Raw genomic sequence first — 27,771 nt, 5'->3', positions numbered from 1 at the left:
ATAATAGCATATATAAGCCGAATGCAGAATTGCATTCACTCTTCGCCTCCGAAGAAAATATATATATCAAACACATAAAGAAAACGCAGATCTGTGAAAGAAGAATCAATTATTTACTCGCAATGATAATAATAGTAAGTAATAATCGTCAAACCACAATAAAAACCCATAATAATGCATTTTAAATGTATCCTCTGTGCACCACCGCCAAACTCATCAAAACCCTACCGCCATAATCCATCACTACTAAGAACCACTCAAAATCAGAGAAAAAAATAACCCTAAAAACAAACTAAACATAATAGCCAGACCACCCTATACGATCCAAGCCGAGAGCAGCCGATCACCCAATGCCGAGCCATGAACGACACCAGAATCTCAGATCCTGCGCGCAGATCCGAACAGTAGAGCTACGCCGGCGGCGAGGAAAGCCGAAGCCATGCAGGGAGAGACAGAAGCTGCCGGGGAGGTGGGGCTCGGTGCCGGGGCTTCGGTGGTTTGGGCATGAGCCATTCCAAGAAGAGAGACCACGGTGAAGAGGACGGTCATGAGAGCTACAACCGGAGCCTTGGAGAGAGCCATTGGTGTCAGATTGTTTTCTTTTTCTTTTTTTTCTGGCCTTTGAAGAACAAGCGTCTGCAGAGAGGGTTTTGCGTAGATGGGAGAGACGTAGTCGTAGCGAGTGCTTATAAAGGGAGAGAAAAGGAGGGGTTAGGGCAACAGCGAATTACAGGCTGGCGATTGCAGATGTGATAGCTGGTTCCTTGTGGGTCCTCCCTCTCTCTGTTCGTGCCACGCGTGTGCAAGCATAATGCCAAGCTACATTAATTAGTTAGTAACGGTGCCGTTTTAAAAGCCCAAGCGCTATCTGCCTTGAGCAATATAGCACGTATTTTTGACTCGCGCATCGAGTGGTGTCCAGTCGTCAGATTCGTTTTGGAATCAACGTCAGGAGTTGGAGCGTGAACTAACGCGAGGGAATATAGCGTGGTACTTTCAGAGACCGGGTGAAGCTGTTAGAAGAGAGAGGAAAGGAAAAGGAAAACGGGAATACTACGCCATCACGGCGAATCCGCGGAGGAATAATCGTTGAGAGGGAGGGCCCCGCGGGCATGGAGACCAAAGCTGTAATGCGAGGTTAAGGCGAACCAGAAAGGGACACGTTGATTGTGGAAAAGACAGGTTGTTCAAATTGACGGAAAGAGATATGACAGGTGTAAGGTGGGATTTGCATCTGGCTTTGTTAATTGATTTTTATATGTTTCGAGAACCTTCTCTTGGTATCTGGTTTCTGTTAAGAGCGACGATTGAATAGGGCACAGCCGCACACGACACGACAACGGTCCACGCCAGTCTATAAAGAAGGAAATTTTAAATTAGCATTATACATGTGTGAGAAGGATTTCGCCAGCTATTAAATTGAAAGAAATGTTATTTAGAATATTGTTATATGATTTTTATATAATTGAGATTACTTGAAAGTGAAAAATCAGTTTTTGAATTAATTTCAGTGTGACATTAATCAAGTTGTATGAGAACATTCTGCTAAATAATATTATTCTTTAAAATTAAAATTTTTTTTGTTATTAAAATAATAAAAGCCAAGATTCACCTTGCAATTTTGATCGTTTATTTGATAAATAAAAATTTTCGAGCAGAAATGATATATATCATATTTTTATTATACTATTAATTTATTTTGTTAGGGTTGGGGGTGGCTCGTGCAGTCACCTCCGTCCATGAGGTGGCTCGCCGGCCACTCTAGATGTGCCGCCACCCTCCCCCATATTCTTAAAAATAAATAAATAAATAAACCTATATAATATAGTGTTTTTGTTTTTATTTGGGTTTGTACAATAATTCTAGGTGGTCAATTTTTATTGTTGGGCACAAAGAAGAAGTTATTCTCATTTTGTTAACGTGACACTGTTAATCAGTCCTTAAATTAACCATTAACTTTTTTTAAAAAAAAATAAAAATAAAAAATTGATTAACAATATCACATCAATAAATATAGATTAAAAATAAAATAAAAGCATGGTGTACAGGATTGTTCTTTTTCGAGGACTTGTTTTTGGGCTACTAAAAGTCATCTCCAATTCATTTGAACAGAAAAATATCAAGTTATATTGGAAGAGTATTTTTGTTTCATCAAAAAGTGAAAAGACAATACTACCCCTCAAATATAACTTATGAGCCATCTTAGCCTGGTAGAGCAAAGAAAAATCTGACGTGTCATCAACATTCGGAAAAGCTTTTATTAAAAAATAAAAATTCAAAGCTTAATATGACCTCCTCCTATTTGCTTTTCCAAGCCAGATCCTTGATTTTGGAGTAAAATGGGGAGTGGTGGGTGTATGTATGATTGAGAAAGCAGCTGGATAGGACCATCCAGAAGGCGGTTGAATTGGGGTTTTGAATTTGAAAACTTTGTGCCCCACATTTATTGGTAAATGTAAATGTTGAGGATAACTTTAATCTTCACCACCTTCACACATTTTTCTCTACTGAAATTTCGGTCACCAATCATATCTGCCTTTCCTTTTGGGAGAGGCTTGCTGCTTCATTAATGCCCTCTCCCAATCAATGTGTTGGTGAGTCATTGCATCACAAAGACTGCAATAATGATGTGGTGGAACAATTATTCATCCCCCAAAAAAAGAGAAAAAAAAAAAAAACGTGGTGGAATAATTGATTCTTACCCACAAAGTATGTCATAAATAAAAAATGTGGTGCAAATGTTTTTGAGAATGAGTGTTTTTAAGCTTTTCTAAGCATTCATGTCCGGACAACTTTGAGCTGTGTCCAAACATGTCCTATGAGGCAGAACTTGATTGGCTAACTGTTTTCGGACACGCACTAACATGTCCAAGCATGGCTTTAGATAACTGGTATTAGAGCATCCATATTGAGCTCTTCAAATAAAAGTTAAATTTGAACAGAAAAACTCACTTTTTAAAATTCGAAGAGTCACTTTTAAAATTAACCAAATATCAAATTCTCTATATCCTCCTCTACTTTAGTTAAATATTATTATTTTATTATTTTTTAATTCTTTTTTTTTGTTCTTGGTAGATGAGAGAGAGAAGGAAAATGGATATATATGATTAAAACATAAATAACTTTCACTTTTTGGCCCTTGGTATATATATATTTTTTTGACATGTCCGCATAGGAGGGGAAGAGAGATTCGAACTAGTGACCTCCGCTTTATTAAACATGGTCATAACCGATTAAACTTCCTCTTAATCAAAGTTAAATTTGAAATAATAAAGAGATTGTTAAATGATTCTTTTTGTGAGTTTTTTCAAATTTTTAAAGAAAAGTCAAATTTAAAGAGCTCAATGGTGATGCTCTTACTATTTAATTATTGGATTTTTTTTTTTTTTTTTTTTTTTTTAACATAAACCGTAAAGATTGCAAGAAAATTGACTAAATATAATAAAAGCTATGATTCATCTTGCAAATTCATGTGATTATATTTTTCGAGCAAAAATGTTATATATCACATTTTTATAGATTCGCGATATCTTTATTTTTAAGAAAATTATTGTACTGTCACGGTAAGCATATTAATATGTAGACATTGAATGAGAAGCAGAACGAAAGGGGCCTCTCAATCCCACCTGGGACAGATGATATAATTAGACCTCAGCACATTTATGTATGCATTCTGCAGAAAGAACTTGCAATTCCTGAGCACCAATTTAATACAGCGTGTAAAGTAGAGAGACACTAGAAGCAAAAGCTGGGTTCATCAAAACTCACAAAATAAAAAATATTACAATTCAAAAATGTGGATATGATGCTAAATGCTACTCTCTGTACATGTAAAATTGTTATAGATTTGTGGCATTGCCAAAAACAACTCAACGTATACAAGAGAAAACACATATAATGTCACAAATAATGATACCATTTCGACATGTATGACACAAAGAGCTAGTCTTGGCGCACTTTTCTCCCTTCCAACTTGTTGCTGCTGTCCCTTTTTTCTTTTTATTGTCAGAAGCCCAAAACTGTTGGTGCTAATTGTAATAGGGGTTCCAAGGAACTTGGAGCAAATTTTCTTGCAAATAGGAAACAAATTGAAGAGGACCTATCATTGTAACTGCAGTTTTGACCTTTAAGAATTCGTTTGAAAAACTCATCAGTGATGTCTGATCTTCCAAAACTAGCTGGGTGTGCTCCACCCCTCGACCAATCCACCCAAGTGATGCTTCTATTTGCTAACACATTCCCTGCTTGGATGGTTAACATGGTGGGGAAATAATGCTCATCCACGTAACATGCAGGTCGACAGAATTGTTCGAATTTTGTGTAAAACACGGTATCTTCCACAATATTCCTGGCAAGGTTCCGGTTAACTTCAAACCATTGAGACCCTTTACGCCACTGGGTAATAACTACCTCGGGTGCCATGTTCTCGTTATAGCGGCCTCTCCCGTATGGTCCCGGATCATCAAACACGCCCATGAAGCCATGTCTAGATTTCATCAAATAGTGGTAGATGACACTGAAATTATAGACAGGAATGCATGATTCAGAAAGGAGAATGAACCGTTCGTTGGAGATATCGAGCAACGCATTAGCAAGGAGTCTTCTCTCAGCATCACACATGCTCATCCTTCCCCACTCAGAGACCTGCAGAGAAAAAGTAACGAAATCATCAACTCCCAAGACTAAATGATGCATTAAACAAGTCCATACTTGAGCTGGAAAAAATGTTGTATAATCAGCCAAAACCAAGATAGGGATACGAGTTCGGGCGGAAAACTGAGTGGTAGCATCAATTATATCTGGCAGGTAAAAATGGGGTAAAGAACATTGGAGGTGTGTGTTTGGAATTCTTAATCACCTTTGAGCTCTCCTCCAAATCAACTGTATGAATAGGAAGGATTTCTTTAATGTTAAGACTAGATTTTTTTAAAGAAAAAAAAAAATCAAGCCTACAACTCTACTGCTGCTGCTGCTATCTCTGTGTTGACGTATCAGCTCAAACAATCATCAAAGTAAGATTAGCATTCACTTGCTGCACTGCCCTTGCAACCAGTTGCCTCTAACTAAGCAGTATGTAACTGCTGCTTTATTAAGGGAACAGTGTCAAGTGTTAAAGTGCTTTGCATAGCAGCTTTACAAGTATAAAAGAAGAATCAATCCTATTGACTTAAAGCTCAGCTCAGGTCTACAGCTCAATTTGACCATTCAACTACAACTCCTCCCACAACCTATTGGTCCTGAACTCCACCAGCCCCAGTATTGGCACAACAGAGAATTTATTCATATTTAATGCTCATCAAGATTAGCTTTGGCCAGACACAGGCATGCTGCTGGGTCAAGAGAATCTGTTTTTCTGTAAAACAGAAAATATTGACCATATTTAAACAATTTTGTTTTATGATAAGTAGCCATTTCTTAGCATGATATTATGCCCATCTCAAAGTATGCAAAGATATGACTTCCTATAAAACCCTAAAAGAGGCGTGCTCCTGTTTTGCACTTGGGAAGCAAATATGACTCGTGATGCAAGTATCATTGTTTACAGAAAAGCTTTGACCCCTTCCTGCATCTACATACGTCATACTTCCTCAAAGCAAGAAAGCCATATATCTTAATAAAACAAACCAGGAAACATCATGCCAGCTAAAAATCGGAATCATAATGATTTCTGAACAGGATTGGTAGATACATCAAGCCCTCCCATTTCAAATTGCAAAAGAGACACTCATATGGTGACTTGGAAAAGCCTCAATTCAGTACTCCTTTCCATCAAAAATAATTGAGGGGAATTCTAACAATGAGCTAAGTGAGGAACTCCACCCATCCAACATCTACACTCCAGTACCCTCAAGGTAAAATCACCACCCTCAATGGTATTTAATCAGCCTATTGGAGCTTGAAGAAACTCTACATGACAATGAGATCTTACAGAAAATCTTTTTTAACACAATTTTAAGACCAAAGGAGGCACCGGAAATTTTTTTAACAATCATTTCTATGGAATGTTTTAAATGAAGGGATCCACTTGGGGGACCATCATGATCAAGTCTAGTTGAACTTAAATATGATCTTATCTTTTCTGTTGGTCTAAATGCAATTGGTTAGTATTACATTATTTACATCCATCTATTAAAACTGACTGAGACAAGGGCTAGGAGCCTAGGACATGTGGACTTGAACTGCAATGGCCATCTTCTGCTAGTGATCAGGCAGAATTACTTCAAATGAGCTTTTATGTGTAGCCGGAATAGCATGTCTGATTTACTTGAAGCATTTAAAAAAGGAACTATTTTTTGAATCCTAATAAAATTAGAATGGGCACAACCTGAAGCTCATCAGAAACATTGTAATTGGTCAACTCAAGGAAGAATATTGGCAAAAGACAAGAAAAAAAAGCATAGACAGAGTTTTCAGGTGGCATTGTAGCTCTTCATGCTAATCTGATGCAAAACTAACACTAGGAGTTAGTACCAACATTCTCTCTAATTCTCACAATTACCTGTATTCAATGTCTCAGTTCTGTACGGAGCAACCATCTCCTCAATCTTTAATAAAATGCCTAACCCATCCTAATCCAAGTCTCCAGTAACAATATATTTCTCCAGATTTTGAATTTACCCCTCCTTGAGACCTGATTTTGAACAACAATAGAGAAACACTAGCCAATTGGTTTGCATAAATTTGCAAAGTTAAAGTGGTTCCCGTGGGCCCCATCTTTGATTTTTCATAGTAGAGCAACATGGTCCCAGCCTCCTGAAAATATCATATTAGGTAATCCTTATTTTAACTTAGTTGAATCCCGTTTAGTAACAAGGAAATTGTTGTTGTTGTTCTCTTTTCTTTCCCCCCCAATTAGGAGTGTTGAATGTAGAGACTTGCTATTGTTAGTTTTGCATCTATACAAGCAAGTTTTATACAGAGAAATAAAAAAACGTTTCTGAAACTCTCTAAACAAGAATCCTATATTCAACCAGCAAATGTTAGTGAAGGGGCTGATGATAAGATCAAAATGAGTATGATGCAACCAAGCAAAAACATTCTATACTGTCAATTTGTGTTTACTTTTGTGTTTCTCTCATGGGATACCAATAGGAATTGTATGCACAAATAATCCCTATCCTAATGGTAAAAAACACCAATGCTAATGTCAGCTAATCATATCCAACCAAATCAAGCAAGAATAAACCAGAAGTAGGATGAAATCAATTACTGAAAAAAATATGGACAGAATGACATCCACATGGAGGAAGATGTCTCTCCAGCATTAGTAAAAAATAAATAATAATAAAAAAAAGAAACTAATGGGGCACAACTTTGTGTTGTCCCCTCAATTCTACAGAAAAGGTATAAACTCACAACATTATCTGCATTTTCAAATGCAAATAAAATGTTAAGGACCCAAAAAAAAAAAACTAAAATTCACAAATCTTTTTTTTTGATAAGTATAAATTTTAAAGAGTAATGCTAGGTACAATCTAAATTTTAAAAAGTAACTAAAATCCACAAATCTTAATTATCAAATGCAGAATTTCTAGTAGAACATGTAAACTCGTAATACAGAATGGAAACGTAAATATCAATACCTGGCTAGGGATCTGTCTCCTATAAAAAACTGATGAAGGTGGGAAGCTGGCCTGGAATGATGGCAGTGAATGAACATATATCGAATAAAGCCCTTCATGCCCCTTCAAAAACTTCTCCCAAAGAGGTGCCAGCGGCAATGGCCCTTTAGTCAAGAACATAAATGCAATCTTGGGAACTCTCTGAAAGGGATACTCTTTTATCCGAGGCGCAAAAGAGGCCCTCCACAAAAGTTCCTTATCAGTCATAGCATGGATTAAATTCAATGGCGGCCTAATCCACTGCTCCAAACTTGTTGGTTCATCATGGCACGGCGGTAATGTGGATGCCACCGTTGTCACTACACTAGTAATACCAAAGTGCCGAATTGTGTATATACTAATGACCGAGAAGGCAATGCAGAGAGCCAGAATCGGTACAAGTAACTGAAGAACCTTAAACGGCAATGCTTTAGATTGGTTTGTCCTGTTTATAACCGCTGGTTCCTTGCCTTCCTCTAATGGTACACCACCCCTCAATTGCATATTGATTTCAAAAGTATACTACAATTCAACTTCTGGTATTTAGTTTCATATAAATACCCAATAAGAAAAAAAGTCTTTCCGGATTGAAAACGTTTCCAAGACTCAAAAATCTAGGATAATTATCAAAACTAGAAGAGACCCAGAGTCCTAAATTGCATCATAGAAGAGAAAAGTAAAAGCAGTATGAATTTTACAACATGGGTGTTCAACACAGAAACCGTTCCAAGCAGCAGTAAAAACTGCTGCAGATCTAGAGCTGTTACTACAGTACCCAGAACCAATTTTACACGATTGCATACAAAGCAAATATGGGGTTCAAAAACGATAGCTTTTCTCGAAGCAAGATCGGACAATATCGGATCCAACAAGGGGTTAGCGTAACCTACCAAGTAGCAGTCGATGTACAGTGAATTGCAGATCAAGAAAATTCCAGATTCTGACTATAAACTGAATGATTGGATTGCAGTAAAGTCTTGTTCTATGAGGCTAAGACTTGTCACAGAGACCATGTTGAATATTCAGTATGTGAGGAAGGTTAGGCACTGGATATGGAAAAAGTCTCGTAGTGGCCTTCAGGCTAGAGATGAATAGAGAGAGAGAGAGTCCAAAAGAGCGGGGAGTCTAGAGAGAGTGTGTGAAATTTCTCCGTGGAAATCAATGTAATTGAATTTTGGAATCGGCTTGTTTTCCAAGGAGAGGGGTTTTGTCTTCCTTCCGTTGTTTGATTGCTTGCAACGTGATGAAAAGTATTTTTGAAGTGGGGACTCTTGCTCAGTTGCCTTCTTTATGTTAAATTCAATTTGGTGTGAGTTTTTTTATTTTTTATTTTATTGGTACACCATTTAGAGAGTGATATTCAATCTTTTTAATTACGACTATTAAATTGCTTTTCTTATAACAAAATGTGCGACTTAAATATATAAATTTTAAAGAGTAATGCGAGGTACAATCTTTTTAGGGTCAAGTACTTAATACTTCCTGATGTTTAGAAACTTTATTTTTATCTCATTGGGTTTTATTTTTATCACAGGATCCCTTTGAGGTTTTGATAAAGGACCAAGTTAATCCATCCGTTAGTTGACCGTTATGACTGGCATGTGGATCAATCAGATGTGAACACGTGGCACTTATTTAATTTTTAAAATTCTTTTTAAAAAAATGAAAAAAATTGGGGGTGGCCATCTGGCCGGATGGGGGTGGCAGTGGTGGTTGGGGGTGGTTTCAGCCACCCCCTAGGTTCCATGGGGGTGGCCGAGCCACCCCCAGTGGGTACTAGGAGTGGTTTCGGCCACCCCGTTGGTGCCCAGGGGTGGCTCGACCACCCCAACCACCATTGGGGGTGGTTTCGGCCACCCCCTTGAGCTCCAAGGCTACCCCCCAAATGGCCAAGAACCACCCCCAATTTTTTTTTTTTTTTTTTTTTTTTTTTTAAAAAAAAAAAAAATTAAATATGTGTCACGTGTCAACATCTGATTGGTCCACGTGTCAGTCCTAACGGTTAACTAACGGATAGACTAACTTTGTCCTTTATCAAAACCCCAAGGGGGGTCCTGTGATAAAAATGAAATCTTAGGAAGGTAAAAATAAAGTTTCCAAACCCCAGGGGGTATTAAGTATTTAATACATCTTTTTATCCTCCTAAAATTCTCTTAAAGCTGATGTGACTTTCAAAATCACAATTGGATCAAAATTCAATTATGATTCATTTAAAATTTAAGGAAAATGTTAAGGTCACAACACAAACTCAACTTATGACCAACTTCTCTCCTACGTGTCATTTAAAAAAAAAAAAAAAAATTAATAGAGAGGATTTTGGGATTCTGAAAATTTGGGAAAAAAGACAATTTGTTTGGTTTCAAATTCAAATTTTTTTTACACGTAGGAGAGAAGTTGACCATGAGTTGGGTTTGTGTTGTGTCCATATCAAACCTTAAAATTTAATGATAATTTTAAAAGGTAGATCTTAGGAAGATAAAAAGATGGTATCTAACATTACTCAATTTTAAAATGTGAGATTTAAAAATATGATTTTTAAAAACTTAATTAAATATTGGCAAAATCACAGTTTAACCTTTAAAATTGTACGTTTTTTTTTTAAAAAAAAACCATCTTACATGCGACTTTAAAACTCAAATTTTCTAGGATTTTAAATCCCAAATTTTAAAAAACACAATCTCAAATGATTAAAATTAATTTTCTGCTATTTGATTTCAAATTGCACTTTTTATTTGCAAAATCGCAATCTAAACACACTCTAACTAATTTGACCAATTATAATCCAGTCAAATGCTACTTTAAGTGCTGAAGAGCTGCAGATTGAATAATGAAGGATTTGGCTTAGCTGATGCAAAAGGATTATAAGAAATCTCTTGTAACTTTTTTAATGGTTCAAATTTTTTTTAAGTTATTCATATAAAATCTCATTCCCAAATTCATGAATAAAATGTTGGGTTAAATACCTTATTCCCCAGTGTAGTTTAACTTCTTGATGCAAAATGAAGAAAGGATATTAGTTTAGACTTAGTATTATTTTGTAATGGTTTTTAATATTTAATTTATGTTTTTAACATTATGAATTTAATAATGGGCTTGGCCCAAAAGTCAATCACATTAGGGTTAGGGTTGAGTGTTTTAATTTATTTAAGCATAAGTTTCAATTGTATTACACAGATTATGATTAATGAAAAAGATGTTTTCTTAGAGGCATGATTGCTCTCTTTTTTTTGGTGGTGAGACCCCACCAAAATTCCATTGTCGACCGGTGAGACTCTGATCAATGTGATTTATCTTATTTTCTATTATTTTTTATATATTTGGGAAAAATATAAAAAAAGCTCTCCAAACTACCAACTGTTTGCAATATAGCTATCTAATGTTCTAAAGGTACTAAAGTAGCCCCAAAACTACCAAAATGTATAAAAAATGCCACTTTTTTTTTTTTTTTTTTTTTTTTTATCTTCCTATAATACCACTATTCTTTTAATAAATAAAATAATAAAATAATTGTAAAAAAAAAAAAAAAAGTTTTTTGAAATAAATAAATAATTAGTCACTGTAATTGACTTAAATTACAAATTGGTTCATATCGTATTAAAGTAAAATTGATGGATGAATAAAAACAATTTTTTAACAAAATTTGACTATAGGGACTAAATTGTTTTTGTTGGAATACCTCAATAATCGTACCTTTGATTTTACTTTAATACGACATGAATAGTCATCGTAGTTGGCCTAAATTATTTATTTACTCCAAAAAACATTATTTATTTATTTATTTATTCACCCATTGGCTTTTTTGTATTTTTTAAAAATTGTTTGGTTTTTTTTTTTTTACAATTATTTTATTATTTTATTTGTTAAAAGAATATGGGTATTATAGGAATATAAAAAAATAAGTGGCATTTTTGATACATTTTGGTAGTTTGGGGGCTACTTTAGTACATTTTGAACATTGGGGGACTATATTGCAAATGACTGGTAGTTTGGAGGGCTTTTTTATATTTTTCCCTATATATTTTCTATTGTTCTCCTTCCGTCTTGCTTCACTTCATTATTTTTTGCCCCTTAGAGTTTATTTTTTATCAAAGAAGGTATTTCTGGTTTGCCTAAAGATGGAGATGGTACCTCCGTCTAAATTTCATCCAGAATTTGAAAAAACACCACTTCAGCACTAATAACAAATTGACACGTGTCCATATAATTAATTAAAAAAAATAAATTTTTTTAAACTTAAAAACATTAAAAAATTACATTTTAATTAAATTTTAAAAAATAAAATAAAAAAGTTTAGGGTAGCTACGGCCACCCCCTTGGCCATTTGGCTCTAGGTCTGTAAGTTTTTTTTTTTTTTTTTGTAAGTTTTATAAGTTTGTTTCAAGTTTGAATTAATAATATTTAATATTATGATATTAAAACTAAATGGCTCCAAAATCGCATTCTTTTTAAGAAAACCGTGAGTTTCTTTATATTTGAAGCAAATTTTAATTGAATTTAAATTCATTCATTTTTATATTTTGACCATAATGATGAAATGAAATATCAATTATATGCCACTGATGTTTCCAGATACCTGAATACATGACTGATTAAAGATGGAGAGAACTAAAAAACTTGGGTTGCTGTCAAACATCTTATCTTTAAGGTTTCTCTTGTCAGCGACTCAGAGGTGAAGCGATTTCTCTCCCCCGTGTCTAGGGTGGAGCGGTGGTAGAGTTTATTTGTATTCTTAGTGTGTGGCGGTACGAAGCAGGGGGATAGGCACTAAGGCTGAGGATTTATCATACCTATGGGAAAACTTCACATTGTTGGAGGAAGAGAGTGCAGAGGTGCATATCGATGAGACAGACATTGCCCATTTTGTTGCACGGGGTACGGTTTGTGTAGAAAGGAAACTGTTGGTGGATCGGACTGTAGGGAAGGAGATCATCAAAATACCTCTAATACATGCATGGCAGACTATGACGGGTTTACACCACCATCTCAACTAGAGTTTGACGAGGCGGCTTTTTGGGTACGTATGTATAACTTCCCTTTAGCCTACATGGGGAAGGTGGTGGGACACAAGATTGGTGAATCAGTGGGGGAAGTGGAAGACGTTGACGTCATGGAGGAAGGAGTTGGATGGGGTGAGTTCTTGAGGGTGCGGATCCTTCTAGATCTATCAAAACCGCTTTCATGGGCATGAACCCTAAAACTCAGAGACAAAACCATATGGATTGCTTTCCAGTATGAGAAGATACCAAAGTTTTGTTTTAAGTGTGGGGTGATCAAACATGAGAATTGTGGGTGTGAAGGGATTGGAGGAAGGAGGTTACACGGAGGAGAGAAGAAAAACCAATTCGGACCTTGGCTACTTCCTTCTCCGACTCATAGAATGGGGATGGGCAGGGGATGGGCTTTGGGTGGAAAGACTAGCCACACGCATGCAACAAACACCATAGCAGATCATTGTCAAAAAAGAAGGTTTGAGCGGGAGGATGCTGTTGAAGATGACAGGGAAACAACAAACGGTGGCTCATCGGGAAATTCAGCCACCCTGACAAAGGGTATTTCCAGAAAGGTCTCCTTTAAGTCAGGAACGTGTCTCCCAAAATTGGGAAGCGAGATCATGGAATATTGCAGCTAAGGAATGAGGATAATTTGGATGGCGGGGATTATGAAGAAAATAATGTGGGCAATAAATTCCTCGCATGTAGTCTAAATGAGGAAGGGAGTTTTAATGAGCAAGATCTTGGAGTTATGACCAAAAGTCAACCGAATAGGGATGCCGTATCTGGTGGGGCAAAGAATATTTACATTGGCCAGTGGGACTCTATTAAGGAAAAAATGATCTGAGAATCGCTAGAAAGAGGAACTGAGGTGCCAGGGCTGATGGGCATTGGATCAAATGGCAGGAGGAAGTCCCCTCCACCAGCCAAAAAAAAAGAAAAAAACCCTATGGGGTCCACTTGTTTTGTTTTTGGAGACCCAACAACAAAAGATAGCAGCCATGTGTTGTCTCCAGTAAGAAATAATGCTCCACAGAGGAAAAGGAAGGAAGCACGTTGCAGGGGATTTCGGTGAAGACAGTTTGGGGAAAAGAAAAAACCATGGATGAGAGGGGGAAGCCCACAGGAGAAAAGGGACAGAGGAGGAGTATTATGGTGAGGCTGCTGTCCAGCCCTGTCGCTCGACATGAGTCTTCTAAGTTGGAACTGTCGATGGCTTGGGAACCCTCAAACAATTAGAGACCTTTACCAGACGGTGAAGGAAAGGAAACCCCATTTGATTTGTCTCATGGAAACCAAATGCACCATAAACGTTTACATTTTTTGTGAATAAAACTGGGTATGGACCATATGTTTGTAGTTGATAGTGTGGGTCATAGTGGAGGGTTGATTCTTTTGTGGAAGGGAGGATATAATGTGGTCATACATAATTATAGCCGACGCCACATCAATACGTTGGTCACTTCGAAGGTTGGGGGGAGGGGGGCAGAATGGAAGCTAACATGCTTTTATGGACATTCGGAGGTTGCTAGAAGAAAGGAGGCATGGGCTCTTTTACGACACCTGTCTCATTTAACTCCTACTCTATGGTTATGCATGAGAGATTTTAATGAGATAGTAAATTTTTCCGAACAAAGAGGGGCTATCCCAAAAACTAGGAGACAAGTGGAAGATTTTCAGAGAGTATTGGAGGATTGCTATCTAAGTGACTTGGGGTTCTATAGACCAAAGTTCACCTGGAATAATGGTCGGGAAGGGGCTGCTTTAACCCAAGAGAGATTGGATAGGGCTGTAGCAAATTCGGAATGGAGTGCAATGTTCAAAGATGTAGAAGTGGTAGTGATGGCTTGAAGGAGTTCGGACCATCATCCCCTTTTCATTTCTTTCAAAGACAAAGAGGACTCCAAGAGGGGAAGAAAAGGCTTGTTCCAGGTTGAATCAAGTTGAAGTTCCTTTTCGGACTACAAGGAGGCTGTAAAAAAGATATGGGTTGTGAGAGCTAGAAGGGAGAACACGCTGAGTAATGCTTGGCACAGTGGTAATATCCGTATGAAATCTGGATTTGCTAACATGGCATGGTCAGTGGGCCATGCCATGTCAGCCCACTTACTATTAAAAAAAAAAAAAACGCATTTTATTTTAGGTTTGATTCTCTTTTCTATCCTCTTCTATTCCTTCCATTCTAGCCACCTGCCTCTCCCTCTCTCCCTCCCGTTGGTTTCCTCCCTGCCCAGAACCGCCTATCCCTCCATCGCGCCTATCTCTCTCACTCCAGCAATAGATCTTCTGCGACTCGAGAAGTAAAGAATGCTAGTTGGGCGTTGGCAGAGGATTTGGGCGTCGGGAAAGGATTTCAAAAATCCCAAGCACACTGCTCTCTCACAGAAACGGTAATCCGTTTCTTTTAATTTTGGGTTTTTTTGCTTTAGATTGGAAATGTGATTTGAAGGTTGATTTTTGTTGATGGGTAAGCCGTATTTAGGTTTTATGGGTAGCCTCTCCCTCCGTCGCGCCTGTCTCTCTCACTCTAACGATAGATCTCCGGCGACTCGTGAAGAAAAAAAGGCTAGTTGGGCGTCGGCAAAGGATTTCAAAAATCCCAAGCACATTGCTCTCTCACAGAAACGGTAATCCGTTTCTTTTAATTTTGTGTTTTTTTTTTTGTTTTAGATTGGAATGTGATTTGAAGGTTGATTTTTGTTGATGGGTAAGCCGTATTTAGGTTTTATGGGTAGCGTTCTTAGGTTAATTTTGCGGTTTTCTTTTGGTTAATTTTTCTATTATTGGGCTTAGAATTTGGTTAAGAATCTGAGGCGGAGTTGTTTTTTTTTTTTTTTTGGTTCATTCTTTTTACTCATTTAGACTTGAAAGTTAAAAAAATTATAATATAGCTTATGACAGGAATTTTCATGAATGGTTATATGTTAATTTTTGGTTCTCTTTTGTACACCAGAAGGCAAGTATATGAATAAAATGAAATAAAATGCCCGTCATGTCATCAGAAAATCGCAAACCAAACAAGATTGGTGTAAATGTTTGAAGGTTATTGGCTTGTAATGTTTGTAATGTTTAAAAAGAGAACCAAAATTTCAATTTGCTTTGCTTGTAATGTTTGATGTTTGTAGCTAATTTGAATTTTTTTTTTCTAATAAATGCTAGATGGACTTGTGGAATGAGTTGGAAGTAGACTATTTGCACACACATATTTCATTTGATGCAGATTCACTCCTCCAAGCTGACCCCCAAAACGGTTTGTTAGGCAACAAATTATGACCTTTAATTGTTTTTCAAATCATTGTATTTCTTTCTTATTAGTATATTTTAATCATTATTTGTTGAATGTTGAATGAAAGTGAATGTTATTATTCACATTTCAACTATATTATTACTATTTTTTTTTTTTTTTTGTATAGATGGAAATTAAAGAGTGCATGATGTAGAGTCTTGCAAGCTCTTAGATGGGGATGAAATTGTTGAGGAACCTAAGAGAGGTATGATGTTTAACTCCATAGGAGAACTTATATTATAAGAAGTATGCCAAGAAATAGGGTTTTGCGGTGGTTATAAAAGCGGATACTAAGAATGATAGTGGTACCGTAATTCACGTCACCCTAGCATGTAGTCGTCAAGGCAAACCAAGAACCAAGTTAAGTAATACCTTCTCTAAACCAAATACAAGTACCAAAACTGAGTGTAAGGCCAGGTTGAATACAAAGTATGTTGAATCAAAGTGGTATGTAACTAGTGTATGCATTGACCATAATCATGGTTTATGCCCATGCAAAGCTAGCTACTTTAAATGCCGTAGGAATTTGGATTTTACAACTAAAAGAAAGCTTAAGGTAAATGACAGAGCTGGGATTTTATTGAGTGGTTCAAGCATGGGGAAATACATGGAATCCTCCCAAGCAACGAACCTAGTCCATCCTCCCAAGCACTTGTAGGTGCATCCATGGATGTCCGAAGTAAAGGGAGACCAGCAACAAAAAAGAAGACAAAATAAGGTTGAATATTTTTGTTTCCCTTGTGTTTATTTATGCCTATTAAAAACATGTGCATATTTCTAACTTTTTTCGTGTTTTGTTGTAACAAGGAACATTGGCTACAATTGAAGACCTCCAAAGGAATGCAAGAAAACACAACAAACACAAATGAAGCTACAAATGAATTGAAGGCAGAATTGAGGCCCAAGTTACTTTGAAGGCTTTTGTTGTTGTATTGCTATTTTACTTTAAAGGTTTTTATTGTTGTACTTGCTATTTTACTTTGAATGATTTGTTGTTTAATTTGATATTTTAATTTGTAATGCTATATTTTCCTCCACGATTTGGAGATTAATTTACATTTGAAAAATAACTATCAAATGTCTTTTCATGCATACTCAAATTCAGACACAAAAAGCCCGTCGCAAAAGCCATCTCTTACAACAAATATTTATAGGTTTTGTAACTTTCAACCTCAGACCATTTATGGTTCTTCCTTTTGATCCATGGATCCTTAAATATTGAACTTCAGATCCAAAATACCAATTGGCAAAGCACAGAGCCATATGAAAAGAACAATCGCCGTTGCACAACATTAACACAAAGATTAAAATAGAAAATGTGATTTTGTGAGATACGACGTCCAAAGCCGGTGCACAACATTAACACGAAGATTAAAATAGAAAATGTGATTCTGTGAGATACAACATCCAAAGCCAGTGAAATACAACATCCAAAGCCTTCAAAATAAAATAGAAAGTGAAATACAACATCAAAAGCTTTCAAAATAAAATAGCAAATGCAACTCTTCTCCGGCCTTCAAAATGAAATAGCAAATACAATAACTCTTCTCTAGCCTTCAAAGTAACTTGGGCCACAATTTTGCCTTCAATTCTTTTAGAGTTTTTAATCTGTTTAAAAAAATAATAATAATAATGGATAGGAGTACTGGTAATAAAAGAGCATGACCACAATCAAGAAAATAACTATATGAATTACCGTTGTATGCCACATGTCACTCTTAGATCCAAGTAGGCCACATTTCCTGTAAAATTATGACTAAGTTTTCGAAAAAAAATATAAGCCAAATTATTCTGATCTAAAAAAAGTTTGTTCTTTTTTAAAAAAGAAAAAAAAAAAAATACCTGATTGATTACACTATTTTGAGTTCCATATACATAATCATGCTGAATATCAGTTCTCGAAGGCAATGTAGCTTCATTTGTGTTTGATGCGTTTTCTTGCATTCCTTTGGATGTCTTCAATTAAAAAAAAAAATGTTTCGTTACAAAAAAATATGAAAAAAATTAAAAAATATGCACATGTTTTTAATAAGCGTAAATAAACACAAGGGAAAGTTGAATTTTAAACCTAATTTTGTCTTGTTTTTTGTTTGGGATTTGTGTCACTAGATTGATTCTTTCTTCTTTGTGACTTCTTCACCACCACCTTTTTTACCCGAGACATCTTCCTTTTGATGATGGTTTACCTTTACCACGAACCGTGAGGGGACTACCTATCTTATTATTTTTCACGCCATCCATGGATTCATTACATGTAGAAGATGCACCGACAAGTGCTTGGGAGGGTGGACTAGGTTTGTAGCTTGAACCACTAAATTTGTCTATTAACATATGAACATATCTTTTCGCTTCCATGTAGTTGTCCACATTTGTTACGGCAAGCGCTGCCAATTTATGCATATCTTTACATAAGTCATCATACTTTTGAGCAATAGGGTTGGCACCCAAAGAATCATAGCTACTTTGAATGAAAGTATACCTTCGCTTCAAGTCATTCCTCCAGCGATCGAGAAAATATTTTTGTGGCAACGATGTAATATTACATGCGCTAAGTACAGAAAAGACATGTCTGCACAAGATCCCTCTTGTTTCAAACCGGCCACAATTGCATTTTAATTCACATTCATCTCCATTGTAGCAAACACAAAATTTAACATGTTTCATGTAGGCATCAGTAACTGCTACCTGTTTATCCACTTGATACGTACAAATTGTACCTTTTCTACTCAAAAGATACGGAGTGCAGTACATCCTCCCCTTAAGCTCCTCTTGGACTTCTTTGAATTTTGCATTTGTGTAACATTCTTGAAATTTTTTCTCAAATTGAAATATGGTTACACATTGAATCGTGGTATTGAAAGAATTAAAATCAGCAATCCTCTCATTCTCAACCTTCTTACGCAAAGCACTATCATACTGGTCAACAAATTGTTTCAATGTGGTGGTCGGGTGCACATATCCATCAAAAAAAGCGTTCATACTTTCACTCCGTTGTGTAGTAGTCATTCCAGCCCAAAACACCCATTTCAAATATGATGGTATCCAAGAAGCCCTCTCATTGTATAACCCACGCAACCAATCATTATCCTCAAGATTATAAGTCACAAGTAGAGTTTTCCAACTTTCCTCAAACTCACCATGTGTTTGAGAATCATACACGCATTTTCGTAAGGTACTCTTAATGCCATCAAACTGTGAATGTGCACCAAACTTTTCTGGAAGTTTTTTCAAAATGTGCCATAAACACAATTTATGTCGGGTTCCTGGAAATACCCTTGCAATTGCATTTTTCATAGCCCTATCTTGGTCTGTTATTATTGCACTTGGGGCTGGGTCATTCATGCATTTCAACCATGTTTCAAACAACTATACAAAAGTTTCTGTATCCTCACCTGATAGTAATCTTGCCCAAATAGAATTGATTAACCATGATGATTCACTCCCACGAAAGGAGCAAATGGCATTCCATATTTATTAGTTAAGTACGTTGTGTCAAATGTAACAATGTCCCCAAAATCTTCATAAGATGCCCTACTTCGTGCATCGGCCCAAAAAACATTTCTCAACTTAGATTCACCATCCAAATCCATTTGAAAGTAGAAACCATCATTCACTAGTTGCATCCTAGTGAAATAGTCAAGAAGTGCTTCGGCGCCTCCTTCGCCAAGTTGAAGATGTCTTCCTCTATCCTCTATCAATATTCTTGTCATTAGCTATATTATAATTTTTTAAACTTTCAATTCTAAATGAGTAAAAAGAATGAACCAAAAAAAAAAAAAAAAACTGAGCTAAATCAGTAGATCGTAATTGAAAGAGAAAAAAAAAAAAACTCCACAGATTCTTAACCAAATTCTAAGCCAAATAACAGAAAAATTGACCAAAAGAAAACCACAAAATTAACCTAAGAACGCTACCCATAAAACCTAAATACGGCTTACCCATCAATAAAAATCAACCGTCAAATCACATTCCAATCTAAAGCAAAAAAACCCAAAATTAAAAGAAATGGATTACCGTTTCTGTGAGAGAGTAGTGAACTTGGGATTTTTGAAATCCTTTCCCAACGGCCAAATCCTCTGCCGACGCCCAACTAGCGTTCTTTTCTTCTCGACTCGCCAGAGATCTATCGTTGGAGTGAGAGCCATAGGCGCGACGGAGGGAGAGGCGGTTTTGGGTAGGGAGGAAACCAGCGAGATGGAGAGAGGGAGAGGCAGGCGGCTGGAATGGAAGGAAATGAAGAGGAAAGAGAAAAGAATCAGACCTAAAATAAATTGCGTTTTTTTTTTTTTTAATAGTAAGTGGGTTGACATGGCATGGTCAGTTTGACATGGCATGGCCCACTGACCATGCCATGTCAGCAAATCCGGATTTCATATGGATATTACCACTGTGCCAAGCATTACTCGAACATGCTAGCAAATGTCACGTGTAAACTCCAATGGTGTCAATGACCAATTCAGCAATGGGTGAGAAAGAAGACCCAAGCCACGAAGGTGTTAATTCAAGCTACGATATGGGAATTGAAGTCTTTGCAATGAGTGGAGTGTGGTTCTGTTTGGGAGCAAAAGACACCCTCAAAGATGAACTTCACGTGTTATTGGAGCAAGAAGATATTAAGTGGAGACAACTGGCGAAAGAGGCATGGCTTCAAAATGGAGATCGCAATACTAAATATTTTCATGCGTGTGCTAATCAACGCGCAAGAAGAAATATGATCTCTAATATTAAGGATGTAAATGGAAGGGAGTGTGCTTCGCAAGACGAGGTTGAGAAGGCATTCGTAGACTACTTATCAAGATTTGTTCACATCCTCTTTGGCTCCAAATGAAGTTGATTGTACCTATGCCATAAAGAAGCAAGTGACTCCAAGCATGGCGAATGGGCTATTAGCAGACTTTACGAAAGAAGAGATACACCAAGTTCTTCACCAAATACTCCTCTTGAATTAAACCTCCGGGACCTAACAGGTTTACTACAGATTTTTAGCAACAGCATTGGGACACGGTGGGGAATGAGGTATGTGAGGTTGCCTTGCATTTTTTCAATTCAAATCATATGGATGCCATAACAAATGCTAACTATATTGCATTGATCCCAAAAAACTGCAGCCCTAGTAGTGTAATCGAATTTCGGCCAATAAGCCTTTGTAATGTGCTTTATATGATTATTTTAAAAGTTTTGGCAAACAGATTAAAAGTGGTGCTACCCTATGTCATATCTTAAAATCAAAGTGCTTTCATCCCTGGGAGATTGATAACTGACAACATATTGGCAGCTTATGAAACATTACACTCGATACACACTCGAATATGGAGTAAAGTGGGCTTTATGGGTAAAAAATTAGACATGATCAAGGCGTATGACAGGGTGGAGTGGGCTTTTTTGGAATCAGTCATGCACAAGCTAGGGTTTCCCATCAAGTGGATTACGTTAATTATGGAATGTGTACGTACAGTCTCCTATGCCATCATGGTGAACGGACAACCAGTGAAACACATCCGGCCCACAAGAGGGTTGCGACAAGGTGACCCTTTATCCCCATACCTTTTTCTTATTTATGCTGAGGAGGCCCTTAGCTCTATGTTAATTAGAGCAGATGAGAATGAGGTTATTACCGGTGTGCCTACATCAAAAAATGGCCCAAGGTTAAGCCATTTGTTTTTTGTGGATGACAACCTTTTATTTTGTGAGGCTAATACGGTAGAGTGGAGAAGACTCTCTCGAATATTGGGAAAATATGAAGTAGCATTAGGGCAGAAATTGAACAAGGATAAAACCTCTTTATTTTTCAGTCGGAATACTAGTAGTGAAAAAAAGGGAGGAGATAACTAGACTTTCGGATTTACAAGCTACACAAAGATACGAAAAATACCAAGGGCTTCCAACTTTAGTAGGAAAGTTGAGATCAAAGGCCTTCAAATCCATCAAGGATAAAGTTTGAAGTAAACTACAAAATTAGAAGGTTAAATTCCTGTCTCAAGCGGGAAAGGAGATCTTACTCAAAGCTATAGTTCAAGCTATTCCAACCTATTGCATGAGTGTGTTTCTTATCCCTGCCACACTTTGCAAGGAGATTAATAAACTTATGCAGCGGTTTTGGTGGGAGTATAAGGAGAACACTTTAAAGATACATTGGATGAGTTGGGAGCGGATAGGTGTCTCAAAGGCAAAAGGACGTTTGGGTTTTCGAGATTTGGTTTTGTTTAATAAAGCCCTACTAGCAAAGCAAATTTGGAGGCTTCTCCAACAACATGATTCTTTGGCGATTTGGATTCTAAAAGCAAAATATTTTCCAAAATGCACCATTTTGGAGGCACAAGTGGGAAAGCGTCCTTCTTTGGCATGGAGAAGTATGCTAATAGCCCAGAAAATAATAAAAAGAGGGACTATTTGGAGGGTAGGGGATGGAAAGTAGGGGTGCCAAAAAAAAAAAAACAGGTACCAACCGGGAAACCGGTTGGAGAAAACCTGTAATTGGGTACCTGGTTTCGGTTCCCGTTTGTTATAACTAGGTAACCAGGGGTATATATATATATTTTTAATTTTTTTATGGCAATTTTAAACACTGATTTTTTATGGCATTTGTAAACATTAGATTTTAAAGACATTTTTAAACGTTGAATTTTTATTTTTTTAGGCCCAAAAAGCCAAAAACAGTGATTTGTTTTGGGTTTTTTTTTTTTTTTTTTTTTTTTTTGAACAATAACAACAAAACCCAACTTATTGGGGCAAAAAATGCTAATTGTTTTTTTTTTTTTTTTTAATGCAAAAAATTGTTAAATTAAGTACAAAAATTTGACCCAATACCTCAAATAAGGGCAAAAATTAGGCCCAATACCTAAAATAAGCCCAAAATAATATATATATATATATAACTGGTTACCTGGTCTGGATAACCGGGTACCAACCGAAACCAGCCGTTAATTGTATAACCGAGTAATCGATTCTAGTTTTTCAAAATAAAAAGACCGGGTACCCCGGTTTCGGTTCCCAGTTTTGGCCAATAATTGGGAATCGGGACTGGGTTGACATCCCTAATGGAATGGACATCAAGGTGTTGGGTGATACTTGGATTCCAAAACCAATCTCTTTCAAGGTGCAATCACACCGTGGCTAGTTTGTTGAAGACACACGGGTTTTTGACCTCATTGATCAAGAAACCAAGGGATGGAATGGGCAACTCATTGAAGCAATTTTCCTGGAGGAAGAGGTAGCCTTAATAAAGAATATTTCCCTTAGCCCTCTTCAACCCCGGAATCGCCTAATCTGGAGGTGCACTACGAATAGGGTCTTCTCAGTTCATGTTAAGAAATATAACTTGGAACAAGATTGAACAAAGACATGAAAAGAGAATGAATTCTCATATATAATTCTGCATCTTTGAGCTATGTTTTATAGTACATTAAGGGGGACAAAATCCCATAAACTATGGACTAAGAAAAGGAAAATACAATTCAAATATAAAATCTAATAATGACATACAGGTGTGCTTCTATATACATGGGAACTAATTAAGAGAAATAAATGGTAGATAATCAAGGGAGGAATTTCAAGGAATCAAATCATATCTCAATACTTCCCCTCAAGTTAGTGCATGAAGATCCGTAATGCCCAACTTGCTAAGGAAACTAAGGAAGTTGTCACGGCCCAAAGCTTTAGTGAAAATATCGGCAAGCTGATGGCTAGCAGGGACGTGAGCTGTAGAGATGATCTTAGCACAGAGTTTTTCCCGGACAAGGTGGCAATCAATGTCGATATGCTTCGTTCGTTCGTGAAAAACGGGGTTGGCAGCAATGTGAAGGGCTGCTTTATTGTCACAAAAGAGCTTCATGGGTTGAGAATGAGGAACCCCGAGAGATTGAAGAAGCATCTTGAGCCAAAGGAGTTCACAAGTGGTTGCTGCCATAGCGCAGTATTCAGCTTCTGCGGAAGAGCGGGAGACAGTGGTTTGCTTCTTGGTTCTCCATGAGAGAGGGCTATTGCCAAGTGTAGTAAAATAGCCGGTGGTGGATCGACGAGTGATGGGGCAACTCGCCCAATCTGAGTCTGAGTAACCATAAACTTGGAAGTCACAATCAGTAGGGAAAAAAATACCTTTGCCAGGGGATGATTTGATATAGCGGAGAATTCTGATGGCAGCATCGTAGTGTGGCTGGCGTGGTTGATGCATAAATTGACTCAAAATGTTGACGGAATACACAATGTCGGGCCTAGTGATAGTGAGATAAAGCAAACGGCCCACAAGACGCCGATAAGGGCTAGGATCAAGTAGGGGAGTACCTTCTTCATGTGTAAGCTTGAGATTTTGCTCCATTGGAAAGGTAGCTGGCCGAGCACCAAGATGACCACTGTCACTGAGAATATCCAAAGCATATTTTCGTTGATTAAGAAAGATACCGGTTGGTGATCGAGCAACTTCGAGGCCCAAGAAATATTTTAAAGTGCCAAGATCTTTGATGCGAAACTTTTGGGCTAAGAAGTCTTTGAGTTTGCCAATAGAATCCAGATTATTACCAGCCACCAAGATGTCATCGACATAGACAAGAACTATTGTTAAAGAAGGGCCTTGTGACTTAGTGAATAGAGAGTGGTCATCTGGAGATTGTTGAAAACCAGCCGCAACAAGGACAGAAGAAAATTTGGAAAACCAATTGCGAGAGGCTTGTTTAAGCCCGTAAAGTGATTTGTTGAGACGACAAACTCGATTCTCCCCCTTCTTGCAAAAACCTGGTGGAAGGGTCATGTAGACCTCTTCATCAAGGTCTCCATGCAGGAAAGCATTATGAACATCCAGTTGATGGAGAGACCAATGACGGGCTGCAGCAACGGCAAGGACACAACGAACAGTGACAAGCTTGGCAACAGGTGCAAAGGTATCATGATAATCGAGCCCTTCAATTTGAGTATAGCCTTTAGCCACAAGGCAAGCTTTGTACCTTTCAATGGTGCCATCTGCTCGAAGCTTGGTCTTGAAGACCCATTTACAGCCGATGGGTCGTTTGCCAGATGGTAAGGCTTGAAGTGTCCAAGTCTGATTTGCCTCCAAGGCTTGAATTTCAGAAGCCATGGCATCCCGCCAATGTGAGTGTTGGACCGCTTGTGTATAATTGATGGGATCTTTATGGTGAGACAAAGCAGATAAAAAAGCCAAGTGTTTGGGGTGAAAACGATCATATGAAAGAAAATGAGACAGAGAATGGACCATACCTGCCGAGTGCTGATGAGGGGAAGTCGTGATGGACTTGTTAGGTAGAGGCGCACAAATAAAATCCTTCAAATAGGTAGGTCGGGAGATTGTGCGCTGAGGCCGAGTGGGGATGGGTGGTAGTGGGGGTGAAGGGGCAGGAGGTGGTGGTGTGGGTGAAGGCACAGAAGGGGTAAGAGGACAAGATGAGTCAATTGGGTCGGTGGGACTAGGAGCAGAAATGAATGTTGAAGTGGTTGGAGTAGATGGGTTAGGGAGAGAAAGATCCATAGAGGGTAAAGGGATAACAGGTGCACTTGGAGAAGGAGAATGATGTTGGAATGGGAAAACATTCTCAACGAAAGTTACATCTCGAGATATAAAGATTTTCTTAGTAGTTAGATCATATACTCGGTATGCTTTATGGCCAAACGGATAACCAAGGAAGATACATTTGGAGGCACGGGGTGAGAATTTGTCGCGAGATGAACGAAGGGATTGTGCATAGCAAAGGCAGCCAAACACCCGAAGATGATGATATTCGGGAGAGGTATTGAAAAGGAGTTCATGGGGGGATTTGTTTCCAAGGCTAGGGGAGGTGATTCTATTGATGAGATATGTGGCAGTCAAAATACACTCACCCCAAAAAGAGATGGGAAGATGGGCTTTGAAGCGTAAGCACCGTGCAACATTGAGTAGGTGTCGATGCTTACGCTCTGCAACTCCATTTTGTTGGGGCGTTTCCACACAAGTGCGCTCATGAATTATACCTTCATCGTGGAAGAATTGTTGGATGCGATGTGATAGAAATTCTTGCCCATTGTCAGTTCGGATGTGTCTAACTGGGTAGGAAAATTGATTTTTGATGAGAAGGCAAAAATGCTTTAAGCAGGAATAAGTTTCAGATTTGAAACGCATAAGATATACCCAAGTGTTGCGTGAATAATCATCAACAACAGTCAAAAAATAATGGGCACCTGTGTGTGAAGGAGTAGGGTAACCTCCCCAAATGTCACAATATATTCGAGAAAAAATGGCAGTGCTTTTATTGTGGTTCAATGAAAAAGGGAGACGAGTATGTTTAGCTCGTTGGCATACATCACAGTGAGAACAAGAATTAGGAATAGAAATGAATTTATTCATGCCGGATGGAGATGGATGTCCTAGACGTTGGTGCCACAAAGAGAAGTCAAGATTCTGTTGGGATTGCATGGCAGATGGAATTGCAGAGGAAAGTGGTGTTGCGGATGCCTTGTAGTAGTATAGTCCATCACGAAGTTCACCCATTCCAATCAGCTTCCTCGTGGCTAGGTCCTGGAAGACACAAAAAGTGGAGAAAAAAATAGCAACACAATTTAGAGCACAAGTGATTTTGCTAATAGAAAGGAGATTAAACTTAAAATCAGGGACGCATAAAACATTGGCTATAGTGACAGTGGGGGATAATTTGACAGAGCCAATGTGAGTGATAGGAACGACTTCACCTGTAGGAAGTTTAATGGGGCTAGCATTGCTAACTTCATGAGAAGTCTTGAGGATGGATGGAATAGAGGTCATGTGATCGGATGCTCCACTATCAATGACCCAATCAGATGAATGTGAAGGTGGAATTAAATTACAAGAGGGAGATGGGATATTACCAGCAAGGTTGGCTGAAGGAGTGGGCGAGAGAAGATCCATCAATTGGCGGTACTGTTCAGCAGAGAGACCTGGTATTGAACTTTCACTGGTATGAGATGTTCCTGGTTTTGTAGAGACATGATGAGCAACATAAGGAGAGGATCCTTTTGGGGGGCCGGACTTTTGATTGTTGCGAGAATGATCCCAATTGGATGGATACCCTATGAGCTTATAGCAGACATCTTTCCAATGTCCAAGAGCTCCACAGTGATCGCATTTTTGCCTACCACGTCCTCTGCCTCGTGATTCATTTGGACGAGATTGCGAAAAATTTCGATTTGCTGCCATGGCTATAGAATCAGAATTGGATGTAGGGAGGTGGAGCAATCTCTGTTTTTCTTCTTGATGGATGATGGAATAAACTTTGCCAACGTTGGGAAGAGGATCTACAGCAAGAATCTGACTGCGGATGGAAGCATATGATTCGTTCAATCCCATAAGGAATTGAAAGACACGTTCAACTTCCTGCATTTGGTTGAGTTCTCGCAAGGCACCACAAGAGCATTCTGGGATGGTTGTGAGTGTATTTAACTCATCCCAATATGATTTGATAATGTTATAGTAGGCAGCAATTGACATATGATCTTGGCTCAAGGTAGATATATCTCTTTTTAACTTAAAGATTCGGGGATTATTACCTTGAGAGAAACGTTCTTCTAAGTCGATCCATACCTCTCGAGGATTGTTGCAATAGATGACACTGTTGACGAGCGATTTATCAATGGAGTTAAGGATCCATGACAGCACCATATCATTACATCTTTCCCACATAGGAAGGTCTGTGGAGTTGGCTGGTGGTCGAGTAAGAGAACCATCTACAAAGCCAAATTTGTTTTTGGCATTTAAGGGCATTTTCATGGCTCGCTTCCAGGTGATGTAGTTGTCACCGTGAGATGGGTAGAACACAAAACTGCTCCTGGATGATCAGCAGAATGGAGATAATATGGAGAAGATTGAAGAGAAACATCACTGGTTGTTGTGTGAGGTGTTTCGTTGTTCAAGGGTGTATGACCCTCCACATTTGTGTGT

The 27,771-nt window shown here is 37.9% G+C and overlaps 2 protein-coding genes and 1 pseudogene across 2 annotated transcripts; all 3 read right to left on the bottom strand.

The window, feature by feature from the left end:
* Positions 1-3,696: 3,696 nt before the first annotated feature.
* Positions 3,697-8,845, bottom strand: LOC132184898 (glycosyltransferase BC10). Its single transcript, XM_059598688.2, has 2 exons — positions 7,584-8,845; positions 3,697-4,644 (listed from the first exon to the last, which is right to left on the bottom strand). The coding sequence occupies exons 1-2, from the start codon at positions 8,103-8,105 to the stop codon at positions 4,006-4,008; spliced, it is 1,161 nt and encodes a 386-aa protein (XP_059454671.2). The 5' UTR covers positions 8,106-8,845; the 3' UTR covers positions 3,697-4,005.
* Positions 8,846-17,946: 9,101 nt separating this feature from the next.
* Positions 17,947-19,501, bottom strand: LOC132185124 (protein FAR-RED ELONGATED HYPOCOTYL 3-like; annotated as a pseudogene).
* Positions 19,502-26,135: 6,634 nt separating this feature from the next.
* Positions 26,136-27,528, bottom strand: LOC148584641 (uncharacterized). Its single transcript, XM_088518698.1, has 2 exons — positions 26,703-27,528; positions 26,136-26,376 (listed from the first exon to the last, which is right to left on the bottom strand). The coding sequence occupies exons 1-2, from the start codon at positions 27,511-27,513 to the stop codon at positions 26,342-26,344; spliced, it is 846 nt and encodes a 281-aa protein (XP_088374824.1). The 5' UTR covers positions 27,514-27,528; the 3' UTR covers positions 26,136-26,341.
* Positions 27,529-27,771: the final 243 nt, after the last annotated feature.

Source organism: Corylus avellana, chromosome 7 (assembly GCF_965113065.1).
Source record: "Corylus avellana chromosome 7, dhCorAvel1.hap1.2, whole genome shotgun sequence".
NCBI lineage: Eukaryota > Viridiplantae > Streptophyta > Magnoliopsida > Fagales > Betulaceae > Corylus > Corylus avellana.
This window is presented reverse-complemented; position numbering and strand designations above follow the sequence as displayed.

What these genes read in the sequence shown, in the direction of transcription:
- LOC132184898 (XM_059598688.2), bottom strand. Translation starts at nt 8,105, where the DNA reads ATGCAATTGAGGGGTGGTGTACCATTAGAGGAAGGCAAGGAACCAGCG. An exon ending in GGAGACAGATCCCTAGCCAG is followed by an intron (nt 4,645 to 7,583) that starts GTATTGATATTT and finishes TTTTCTCTGCAG; the next exon opens with GTCTCTGAGTGGGGAAGGAT.
- LOC148584641 (XM_088518698.1), bottom strand. Translation starts at nt 27,513, where the DNA reads ATGTGGGAAAGATGTAATGATATGGTGCTGTCATGGATCCTTAACTCC. An exon ending in TCCTTCAGCCAACCTTGCTG is followed by an intron (nt 26,377 to 26,702) that starts GTAATATCCCAT and finishes TGTGTCTTCCAG; the next exon opens with GACCTAGCCACGAGGAAGCT.